This window comes from Equus caballus, chromosome 26, assembly GCF_041296265.1.
Source record: "Equus caballus isolate H_3958 breed thoroughbred chromosome 26, TB-T2T, whole genome shotgun sequence".
Classification (NCBI taxonomy): domain Eukaryota; kingdom Metazoa; phylum Chordata; class Mammalia; order Perissodactyla; family Equidae; genus Equus; species Equus caballus.
The window spans coordinates 26,359,131-26,372,279 of NC_091709.1; the positions used below are offsets into that span (position 1 = coordinate 26,359,131).

The 13,149-nt window shown below is 32.8% G+C and overlaps 1 protein-coding gene across 2 annotated transcripts in view; it reads left to right on the forward strand.

The window, feature by feature from the left end:
• NCAM2 (neural cell adhesion molecule 2) overlaps positions 1-13,149 on the forward strand; it is a 490,396-nt gene that overhangs the window by 308,643 nt on the left and 168,604 nt on the right. For both annotated transcript variants that reach the window (XM_023629946.2, XM_023629947.2), the window contains exons 6-8: positions 2,648-2,765; positions 10,036-10,196; positions 12,982-13,127. In XM_023629946.2, coding sequence (XP_023485714.1) covers positions 2,648-2,765; positions 10,036-10,196; positions 12,982-13,127 — 425 coding nt within the window. The remainder of the gene's footprint in view (positions 1-2,647; positions 2,766-10,035; positions 10,197-12,981; positions 13,128-13,149) is intronic.

Here is a 13,149-nt window from a genome sequence, read left to right on the forward strand (position 1 = left end):
ACCGGATAAAGTATCTACATGTGAATTTATTTGATGATATATATTTAGACCAGATCTGAATAATCAATGAATTCCAGAAGAGTAGCTTTCCTGACAATGGTAGAGGGGGGTTTATCATCCTTATCCTGAATAAAGTTGGAGGGTTATTGGTGCTGCTTAATCTGAACCACATGAGTATTCTGTGGTTAGTACCATATTCTTCATCTTTGAGAAATCTTTGAGGGGAAGGGAGTGGAGGAACACTGTGAGACACAGAAGACGTGTGGAATGCTGGATCCCATTGCTGATGAAAGGGAATTAAGCTGTCAAATTAGTGGTATCTTTTGTACCTAATATGCCAGTGAGGAAATTATAATGTGAAGGTGGACCAAAGCCTCCATGTAAGTGAGAGTTGTAGAGTTATTTTCCACACACCCTCGTGTTTCTTAAAGCTAAAGAATGAAAACAGAGAGCCAGCTCCAATGGCCTAGTGATTAAAGTTCAGTGCTCTCACTGCTTCAGCGGCCCAGGTTCATTTCCTGGTCATGGAACAACACCACCCATCTGCCAGTTGCCATGCTGTGGTGGTGGCTCAATAGAAGAATTAGAAGGATTTACAATCAGGATACACAGCCATGCACTGGGGCTTTGGGGAGGGGGAAAAGAAACAAGCAGGAAGAATAACAACAGATGTTAGCTCAGGGAAGAGCTTTCCCTTCTTAAAAAAAAAAGAATGAAAGCAGAAACTTACCAGAAAGCATCAACTACTTAACATATGCAGAATATAAATCTTCGTAGAGTTATTAAAACTGGATGTTTCAGATACAATCAAATATGAAAATAAGTATTTTTAAAAAGTTAGAATGGATGCAGGTCTTAAGACAGAAAAGAAATCTGGATGAAATATAATTGAGATCCCTTTTAAAACTATTTAATCCAACTCAAAAGCTAATTAGAAGCAATGAGGTAATAAAAATGCTCTACAGTCTAAAACTCTAGCTAACGAATGCTCTGAACATCTTGCCATCTGAACTAGTGAACACCTCTGCAGATTTTGATGCTATTATTCTTCAGAATAGTTCTGGAATTGCTCTACAAAGTATTAAATATGCAATATTAATATTGTTCTGCTAATCTATACTTTAAATATGAATACATATTTCATTGAGCCACTGTATCATAAAACATAAGGATTTTTGGCAAGTCTTAGAGATCCTCTAGCATACTGAGTTCACTTTGTAGAAAAGAAAATTACAATAAAGAAAAAATAACTTGTTTAGGTCAGTAATAGGACAAGGACTCGAGCCTGCGGTGCTCCATTTGGAAATGTTTCTCTTTACACAAAAACTTTACTAGAGGGAGAATTTTTATTAAAGAATTCATTTTCATTATTATTCTATATTGGATTAAAAATCTTTATTGCTGTAATAAAAAATAGTCGTAGCGTTCTTGCAACTACATTTGCAAAAGAAAAGTAATACATTTTGATTAAAATGTTATTTTCCATAATTATAAAAGAAAGAAAACAGGATACAGAAAGTCAAATTTCAGTATACTTAAAATGCCATGTTAATAGTCGAAACAAAAGTCCATCTTGTAATATTAGTAATTATTATGTTACTTTAGAGACATCATGTCAGATAAGGCCCTTTGTGTCTAAATTCATAAAGGCAGAAGCTTGATTTATTGTGCTTAATTACTAACATACAGATCAGTTCCTATCCCCATGGTCAACGGTGATAACGTCGCTTCAGTCCTGACCTGAATGTTACTGTAGAGATATTTAATTATAGTCACACTCCTCAATCCCTGTCTGGTCATGTTGTTTTGAATATGTAAAAAAATACATCTATTAATATAATTAATTTTAGAAATACCATTTTGTCCTATTTAATTGAAAATCATAAAAGTGTGCATTAAATCAAAATTTATGCTGTACTTTGAAATTTGGCTTCTGTTATGGATGTTATTGATTTGTTTATTGCAAACAGTGCATTTCAGGAACAGTTTCAACATGTCTGAAGTGTGCGGCAGATACAGTTTTTGCAGTGTAATTAGTTAGGAAATTGGGGAAGCCTAATTTTAAAATTAAATTGTTCTTGAAAATCTATTTCATACTCAGTGTGGCTTGAGCGGTTTCTCTTCATAAAATGTTCTATAGTTGTTTGAAGAAATTAAGTGCAGTTAATCAGAAAGAACATTATGGTTTGACACCTAATTTGAAAGCCCTGTCTTGAAGCAGTAAATGATTGCTTATAGAATTACACATACCGATGAGAACCCAAATAGGAAGTCTATTTCTGCTCTAAGTAGATCTCAGTATTGATGGAAGTCAGGGTGGTATTGTCTGTCTTTTTGTGAGAAATATTTCATAAAAGTGAACATATTTTGCTAAAACGTCTAGTTTCTTGTTTAGTCTAGTTTGATAGATTAAAAATAGTAAAATAACATTACAGTGAATTATCTAATTATTGTACATTAGAAGGCAGCTCAGTGATTTTAAAGTCATTTTATTATGCAACCAGATCAGTCCTATGGACGTAAGTACAGAATTGAACTATCAAGTTTTAAAGCTTACCGTTAATAAAAAAGCAGTGTTACAAAAGTCCCAGTGGTGTTGATGAAATATTTTTCAAATCTATTTAATCTATGTTCATCTCTCTGTCAGTGCCTCCTGCCATCACGATGTCTCAGAAATCCTTTAATGCCACAGCAGAGAGAGGAGAAGAGATGACATTATCCTGCAGGGCTTCTGGCTCTCCTGAGCCCACGATCTCCTGGTACAGGTAGGATATGCACCCACATCCCTCTGGCTTGTGTCCATAATCGAGCTTACGGAAAAATATTTACGATCTTATCATTTTTGTCAAAAAGAAAAGTGTTGTTTTTGAATTTCATTAAAAAGTTATGATGCCTTTATTTTCAGTTAAGTTGCTTAGATTAAATTGGTAAAGGGATCAACAGAGTGATTTAACCTAAGTCAAAGCCTTATCAATAGTCCTGGTCGTTCTCTCTATGAGGTATGTTTCTGGCCAGAAGGGGCCCAGGAGGCCTGTGACTGATTCAACCTTTTGTTGTTACTACTAGAGAGTATCTAGAAATAAGAATCCTAGTATTGATGGCATCATTATTATATGTGTACAAAATCATATTCATTGGAATATAATTATATGTTTTGTATACCATATTATTATAGAAAAAAGCTAATTATACTGAGTTAAATTTCTATAAATTTAATGTCATTTAAAAAAAGCTTACTTCATCAAATGAATAAACTGTCTATTGTAAATCTATTACTTGACAGTTCATTTTTATACATTTTTTGAATTTTTAAATGTTATTTGATTTCCATTGCCATCAAACAGATATCAAAATATTCCATTCTTTTAGATTGTGGCTCAAACTGTTAAAAGGGAGATCATGAAAGTTTAAAAATGGACAATCTTGCAAACATATATTTGTCGTTAATTCAAGTTGCTACAAATATTTACAGAATCACTTCTAAACTTCATAAACCATATAGTATAAGAATAATCACAACAAAATAGTTGCTAAAAATATACTCAAGTTGGCAAAACCGTCCATAGTAAGGATTAGGCTTTTTAAAAAACTATTTGAAGGAGAATATTTGAAATTCAAAACTTTTTTTCATGACTTCCTGAGCATTTACTGATATTATTTTCAGGTTTCAAATCTTTATTTATCCATTTATTTATTATTTATTTATTTTTTGGTGAGGAAGATTGGCCCTGAGCTAACATCTGTTGCCAATCTTCCTCTTCTTTTTTCCCTCCCCAAAACCCCAGCACATAGTTGTATATCCTAGTTTTAAGGCATTCTAGTTCTTCTATGTGGGATGCTTCCACAGCATGGCTTGGTGAGTGGTGTGTAGGTCTACGCCCAGGATCCGAACCAGCAAACCCCTGGCTGCCAAAGCATAGCAAGTAGACTTAACCACTCGGCCACTGGACCAGACTCTTTTTATCCATTTAATATAGCAGGTAGCAATAAATAAGATGTTTCTTCAAACAAAGGTTTTCAGAGGTTCTTTGCAAACATTAATTCCTTTGTGACACATTGTTGGTATTTTTAAAGAGATTATACAGCAAGAATTAACATATTCACTCCAGATGATTATCATGTATCTCAGAGACTTCTGGCTTCCAGTGTGTCTCCTTAATCGTCAATATTAGATCTACTTGTAGCACAGAAAAGCTGTTGGATCATTCATTACAATGAGCAAATATTGTTCTAGAACCTTATTCTCATTATTTTATCTTTCCAGAGGGACTTCTTTTCTGTTTAGATTTTTTCCTTAAAGTTTCTCATTTGTTCAAACTTCTAATATGTAAATAGAAATACAATTATCATACAGACTAGAACAAATCAGATTCAGACGCTAATATAATGAGTAATTTAAATCCATAATTTTTGATGTCTGTATTTTCATGTGGCATTAGTTTCATCCCTTGAATGAGATAAAACAATAATTGTTCTAGTCACTGGATAATATATAATGGGAGATAATATTTAATAGGAGAATGGGGGCATGTTGTAGTGACGTTAACAGAGGTAAAATTAATATCAGAGGGAAGATTTTACTTTGACATATTTATCTGTAGGTATAGACATGTTATCTTTGTGGAAAAAAAACAATCTGTAAGCTTTAGAGAATGCAGGGCAGCAGCCCGGAGAGAAAGATCCAGACTACCTGTTACTTAGAGTTGATATCTCCAAGGGATATGAGTGAAGCAAGTAAAGAAGACAGTTGAGGACCAAACATGGGGAGGAGAGGGGATTAAGAAATTTTCACAAAGAGAACCAGGAGCACTTGGTGACATGGGAGCCAAAGTGGGAGTAAAAGCAGCACCTCTTTTCATTTCCGTTCAAATGCCTCTTCTACATCTATTGAGAATGACACATGAATTTTTATTGTTAGCCCATTAAATTGGTGAGTTCCATTGATTTTCAAATATTAAAACAACCTTGCATCTTAGCTTAAACTCCCTTGATTATTATGTGTATTGCTGAAATCAATATGCTAATAATTTGTTAAAGTCCTTGTGTTCTTGGTAATGAAAGATATTGTTCAATTGCTTTCTTGTTCTTTACTTCTTTGGGATTAGGGCAATACTGGTTTTATAAAATAAATAGGGAAGCGTTTCCTTTTCTTCTGTTTTCTGGTAGAGTTTGTATATGATACTTATTTCTTATTTAAATGTTTAGAAACATTTCCAGTGAAACAATCTCTGATAGGACTTTTCCTGTGTAAAGGTTTAACCACAAATTCAAGTTCTTTCATAGATATGGGTCTATTCAGGTAATATCTTTTTTTTTTAGTGATCTTTGACGATTTATATCATTCCAGGCACTTTTCTATTTCATGTAAGTTGTATTTACTGGCTTAAAGTCATTGACAGTACTCTCTTGTCACACTTAATTTTTGTGTTACCTAAACTGATCTGCCCTCTCTCCTGAAAACCTGAGGACTGGTTATTTGCTCTACTCTCTTTTTCACCCTGATCAGTCTAGATAAAGGTTTCTGAATACAACAATCTTGTCAATCATCAGCTTTTGGTTTCAATTATTTCCTCTTTTGTTTTTCTATTTGCTATTTCATTGACTTCTCTTCTTATTCTTATTATTATCTTCCTTCTGTTTACTTTGTGTTTAATTTTCTCTTCAGTTTTAGTTGCTTAATGTGGATATTTATATGATTGATTTTAATATTTATACTTTTCTAAAAAAAGTAAATATTTCTTTAAATGCTGTTATAAAACAATATAAAAGAAATAAAACAGTATTTCTTTAAATACTGTTTTAGTTGCACTCTACTAATTTCGATATTTGATAATATTTTGTTTTATTTAGTTCAAATTATTTAAAAAATTTTTCTTGTAACGTTATTTTTGACATTGATGATTTAGAAGTATTTATCTTTGTTTCCAAATATTTGGGTCTATTTCATGTGTATTTCTATTACTGGTGTTTTTGGTTTTTTTGAGGAAGATTAGCTCTGAGCTAACATCTACCACCAATCCTCCTCTTTTTCCCGAGGAAGATTGACCCTGAGCTAACATCTGTGCCCATCTTCCTCTGCTTTCTATGTGGGACACCTACCACAGCATGGCTTGCCAAGCAGTGACATGTCCACACCCAGGATCCGAACTGGCGAACCCCAGGCCACCGAAATGGAATGTGCACACTTAACCACTGCGCCACTGGGCCAGCCCCTCTATTACTGATTTTTGACTAAATCTCTTAGTTGTCAGGAAACGTACTCCATATAGTATAAATTTATTTAAATTTATTGAGTCTCATGTTATGGTCTCTATTTTTAAATGTTCTGTGTGCACTTGAAAAATGTGTGTTCTACTGTTATTGTATGGAATATTCTCTAAATATCGTATAGATCAACTTGGTTAATAGTATTGATCACAACTTCTGTATCTTTATTGATTTTCCAACTATTTTTTATTTCTTGGCTCAGTTCTCTCCGTTTTGTGTTTTGAAGCTTTATTGTCATGTGTTTAAACAATTATCAACGTCAGATCAGTACTATAGGAATTATTTAAAGACTTTGTTTAGCAATAAGGAAAATGATACCAGATAGAACTTTCAGTCCTCTTCTCTCTGTTTTCAATTTGCAATGTCTTCAAGTTTGCTGCCTTATACTGCTTTGTCTTCATGTTCACTGATCTTTTCTTTTGTAAGGTCCAATGTGCTCTTAATCCCACCAGAGTATCCTTCATCATTCCAGTTTTTATTTCTACAAGTTTGATGGAGGCCTTTCTTATGTCTTCCATTCCTCTCTTACCATGCTTATGTTTTACAGTCTTAAATATATAGAATATATTCCAATAGCTATTTTAATGGTCTTGTCTGCTAATTCTATCATCTGTACCATTTCTGGATTTTTTTATTGATTGATTTTTCTCCTTGTTATAGGTCATTTTTTCCCACTTATTTGCTATCCTAGTAATTTTTTTCTTGGATGCTGAGCATTGAAGATTTTATGTTTTGGGATGCTGGATATTTTCATATTCTTTTATTTTGTTTTTGGATGCGGTTAAGTTACTTGGGGAAAGTTTGATCTTTTTTGAGATTTGCTGTTCTGCTCTTTTATGTGGATCCAGGATAATCTTCAGCCTTGGGATAGCTTGGCTTCATTACTGAAGCAATATTACTCTAAGGAGGTAACTTAATGCCTTGTGTTTCAGGAAGTCTTTCTACTCTGGATGGTTGGGATGCAAATTATTCCTGGTCATATGTGAGTTTCTGGGATGTTTGTGTTTTATCTTTTTTGATAGTTCTTGCCCTAATCTGGGAAGGCCTTACTAGCATACACTCACTGATTAGTACTCAGTTAAGGATTAGTTAGGAAACCTCTGTAGATCTCCTTAGTCCTCTTTCTACTGCAGCTCTTTCTTCTCACATATTTTTGACCCACAAATTCTAGCCACTTTAACCTCCCTAAATTGCAAACTCTGTCTTCCAATTCATGTACACAGCCTGGCTCTGTTGGGGTTCTCCCTCTCTGAGCTGCAGGCTGGAAACTCTCTTCAGGTAATAAGGTTTAGTAGTTCTCAGAAATCCTAGCCACGTACTACCTGTTGACCAATATTTGAAAACTCTTATTTAGTCTGTGTCCAGTGTTTGTTTTGTTTAAAATGAGAGGGTAAATATGGTCCCTGGTACCCCATTATGGTCAAAAGTGGAATTATCCTCCCTTCTTTATCATTTCCATTAATTCCCTAATCCTAACTCCTGTTTTACTGTGCTTGGAAAAGAGGCACTTAGAGAAGTGGTTGAGTTTCAAAGGATGAGCTCATGGAATTCCATCAGAATCTTGGGAGTCTTTTCAGACATTGGCATTCCACAGAAATGTACTGTGAAAAAGAACAAATATGTTCTATCTAACAAGTGTGTTCGGAGAGACCAATTCAGAACTATTACATTGGTTATTATCCTTTAATAATATTTTTAAATTGAGCTCTTGAAGGGAACATGATCTTTACAAACTGATTTTCTTTAAATTCTTCAAGATCTACCCATCCACTTCAAAGCCAAAATCATGAATTTTCTTCCCATGAAAATTCCCAGAGTATTCCAGCTGTCTTCTTTCTCTTCTCTCCTAGTATAGTGGATCCCGTCTTGCCCTCCCCCCCAAAAAAAATGCAAAAAGTTATGAATCAATGCATTAATAGGATCTATATTACCCTCTGTTCTCTGAATCTGATTATAATTTATGATTTCTTTAAGATAAGTGGCCAAGTCTCATTCATTTGCTATACTTCAAACATTTGGCACTATATTTCACAGAAAGTACAGAAATAACTCTGTATCATAAAGAACACTAGTACTTAGTTAACCTACTACTTAAGTTACTATGTAAAACTAGGTCTCTTCATCTGTGAATTGGTGGGGGGGGGGGGAATTATACTTAAAAATTTAGTTCTCTGATCTGTGAATGCAGGTGAATAGAGAAAATGCTCATCTATGGGCTAATTGTGAGTCTTCAACCAAGTTAATAATATAGGAAAAATGTTTTATAAGACACAGATTTCTGAAACTTCTAGTAAATGATGATGATGATGATGATGATGAAACAAATGAATACTTTTTCATTAAATAGGTTAAGAAATATGTTGTATCACTAATTGCGATGAAAACCCTATCTATACATTGAATTCTAGACAAAAATGCTGAAATGGTGTCCTTATTTATAGTTGCTGTAAACATTTGAATAGTAAAAATATGAACAAAACGTATAAAAGTGCAGAGCACTATATATACATTTGCTATTAATATTTTATAAAGCCTAATTTTGTACTCTACTCTCATGAGACGTTTGCACATTTCAGATATATTTAGAGATGTCGATAGAAACTGGAAAAACAGATGTTATCGAGTCATAGAAGGATGAAGATTATATTAGGATATGCGCCAGTACTTTCTAGAAAGCAAAACCAGAATTCATTGGAAAGATCATTTAGAGTATCGGGGAAATATTGTTTTTAATTCTGGGAAAGATTTTTTATAATCTTTTTAGAGATTTATTTTTTTTTGACTTAAACTTATATAGACAAGTAAATCCTCCCAGCTCTAAGGGCAGATTGTAAACTTTTTACATTAGTGGGTCTTAAAATCAATCATCTGAAATACCATTATAAGAAAAGTATAGCAGGAGGAGTAAATAAGGAAAAAGAAAAGGAGAAGGACGAAAAGAAGATAAGAATAAAATAGAATGGAAAGAATATATAATATAAAAAGGTTTCACACATATTAAGGGGAATTATAGAATTGTTTCAGATTTAAATGTATGTAAAATATTTCTTACTGTAAGTTGTAAAAAAGTTTGAAAGACATTGTTTTAGTAGACAACAAAAATTAGATTTGGAGAATAATGGAGATATTTCAGTCCAGAAAGAACTTGAAAGAACTGAAAATTAATTATTTACGTCTAAGAAAAATTATTTCTTCACTCATTAATGAATTAAATCATATGCAGCATAATTCCTATAACTGAATTTTCATATAATTCTATCATCTTACACTTTTATTAGCAGTACTGTATGCAATATAAATCGATTATGTATTTAAATTGCATTTACTTTGAAATTTCTTTAAAGGATGTTTTCATAGAAATTCTTTTAAATATGTCTCAGGAACCTAGTAAATAAATATGTTCATAAATATGTATTGATTCACCAACATAAAAAATGTGTATGGAATTAAAATCGGCAAATAAAACTCTCCTTGCTAATAATCAAAGTGCAAATTGAACCAATATGCTTTTTTTGCCTAAGATTAATGTCCAGATTTCAACATATTATTCTTGTCTCTATGGTCAAACCAACTTTCAAGCATAATTTTAATATTTATGCATTGTTTTACTAGACTGTTAGAAGTATACTTTTGATTGGAATATAGGCTTGTCTATCAATGACAGTAGCCATAAAATGATTAACAACTACAGGTAACAAGGTTGAATTTGATCTGCTCCTGAGTTATGAAGTCAGATTTATGAAGCTCAACCTCTGTTTTCATCTTTAGGAATGGCAAGTTCATTGAAGAAAATGAAAAGTACATATTGAAAGGAAGCAACACAGAACTCACTGTCAGGAATATAGTAAATAGTGATGGCGGCCCTTATGTCTGCAGGGCCACAAATAAGGCAGGAGAAGATGAGAAACAGGCGTTCCTCCAAGTCTTCGGTAAGTATTATGACAAAGTGGTTAAAAGTATGACGTATAGAGGGAGGTCTGAGTCAAATTTTCTTGTTTCACTCATAAGAACCATTTAACTTTTCAAAATTAAATCTCAGTTTTCTCAACTGTAAAACATATTTTACAATTACAGTTACCAGATAGAATTATTTTAAGAATTACATGAAGTTACACATGTAATTTCTTGTAAAGTATTTGTTGACTTATAACGGAGGCTGAAAGAAAATTCATTTAAACTACACATCCAGGGATCTGTTGTGTTTTTCGTATATAAGAGTTGATCTTCATAAATCTTTAAATGACATGTTAGAATCAGTTTTACTTTCAATATACTTCAAAAGAGCACATCTATAAGGCTATAATGAGGAAACATTGACCCATAACCATAATTAAATATTCCCTTTATTAAAAGGGATTATAAATATCTTCCATATTTACCAAGAGCCATATTGCTTTCTTTGGGGAACTTATAGAGTAGAGAACTCATCATTTTTTTTAACATTACTGATGTAGTTTTCATTATGCTTGTAAGAAGAAAAACAATTTACTGGAGGATATTTAGAACATGGTTATTCTCTTTAAAAAGTGTAACACTAAAAATTATAGACACTACTAATATTTAGTGTGTTTTCTCTATTTTTATAAGCATGTGTATCAAAATCCATTCACAACAAAGAGAGGGAAAAGGAAGGAGGGTGAATTTTAGAGTAAGAAAGACTGCTGGTTGCCATTGGCAGATGCAGCAAAACTGCTTACGCAGACCAAAAGATGAATGGTAATACACATGTGGACATGCCCTCTGCCAGCTAGTCCTGTGGTTGCTCTGAAAGAAATATTTTCTGAACCAGAGAAATTTTCATAAAGCTTATATTCTAGCAGAGTGAGACAGACAATAAAGAATGTGCAAAAATATATTAAAATAAAAAAATTAAATTGGAATAATAAAATGTTTTAAGAAGGTGAAAATAGATAAATTAGATAGTTTTGGGTAAAGAGGGCTATTATTTTGGATAACATGGTGTTGGCAAATTACTCAGAAGGGTAATGTTTTGATCTATTTACACAAAAATCTTTAACAATGAGAAGACATCAAAACTAAGAGCCACGAGAAAATTGTTCATATAGAGGGAAGAGCAAAGAAACATAAAATTATTGGAAATTATAGAAAGCCCCTAACTTGTTCCAGCGGTATTCCCCACTTAAAAAAAATATTCTCTTTAAAACCTACAACATTAGATAAATATGACTCAGTATAAAAATAAATTAACTAGAAATGATAGTGTCTGAGATAATTCTGAAGAGTGGGTATTCTCAATCTATCTTAACAGGTTCGTATGAAATACTAGTTACTTGTTTTTATCAGGGTGGTAGTGAGTGAGAACAAAGAAATATATAAACGAAAGTTGCTGATATTTTCATTCTGTCAAATAAGAAATAAAGCATGAGGGGCTGACCCTGTGGATCAGTGGTTAAGTGTGCACGTTCTGCTTCAGAGGCCTGGGGTTTGCTGGTTCGGATCCCGGTTGTGGACGTTACACCACTGTGCAAACCATGCTGTGGCAGGCATCCCACATATAAAGTAGAGGAAGATGGGCACGGATGTTAGCTCAGGGCCATTCTTCCTCAGCAAAAAAGAGGAGGATTGGCAGCAGATGTTAGCTCAGGGCTAATCTTCCTCAAAAGAAAAAAAGGAAATAATGCATGAAATACTACCTTTTACACTTTTGTAATCACTTTTATACAGTTACATTGAATAAATTTGTATTGCACCTGACACAAAATCATGTATATATAGTGGAAATATAACTAAATCCATTAAAATCAATGGAGTAAGCACTGAATTGTTAAAAATTATATGTGCCACAATTCTGATATCAGATATTTAATTTTCTGAGATTAAGAACAACTTATTTATATTCCATAATTAATTGCATTTAAAGATTAAAAAACAACGTGTTACTTGTACTGAAATAACAAGTGATAACTTTTATCCCTTTTATGTTCGAACAAGTAAAAGCTAAGACATGCGGATAACAGAGTTTGCAAACATAAATTCCTGTAGCATTTATTATATAAACTTGTGGGGGGACATAATTTTTAACATTAAGATAATCTAAATTAGTAGACATAATTTTTTTCTTTTAGGAAGTCATAATTATAAAGAAATAATTAGTTATAATGTCTAATAATGTTATAATAAACTGAGGTGAAAATCAATCGACTGGAATAGTATAAGTAAATAAGATGTATATATATTTGCTTCATAAATATTGTACACAGTTATGCTTACTACATACTCAGGATACAGTCATCATTTTCCCTCTTTCATGAAATTGTTTTTAAAGTTTAAAAGGTAATCACTAAATGAGCAGATGCCACACACATGTACACACACACACGTATGTATACATGTGGCTTTAAAAGAGGAAATTTTAATTTTGTAGCTTTGAAAGAACAAAATAGTAATAAGGTTGCTTTTAAATTGGCAAAATTATGGAAAGAATTATAATCTGTATGTTGGTTTCTAAGCTACTTCAAATTATTTTTATAGTGCTAATCAATGAGAATTATTTTCTAAAGTGTTTTGTCCTGTACTTTGGAACTCTCTTGCCACCCCCCCCCCCCCATAAATCAAGGCATACCACTGTAACTGAAATACAGTTAATAATTCCATACTATACTAAAGTGTATTTAAATGACCACCATGGCTTTTAAGTCTAAATTGTAATATTTTCCTCCAATACAGATTGAGTAACATATATATTCTTTACAGTACAGCCTCACATAATACAGCTTAAAAATGAGACTACACATGAGAATGGTCAAGTCACACTCATGTGTGAAGCGGAAGGGGAACCTATTCCAGAAATCACTTGGAAAAGAGCAGTGGATGGCATCACATTTTCCGAAGGCGATAAGGTAATGGCAACCCAGTGCAGAG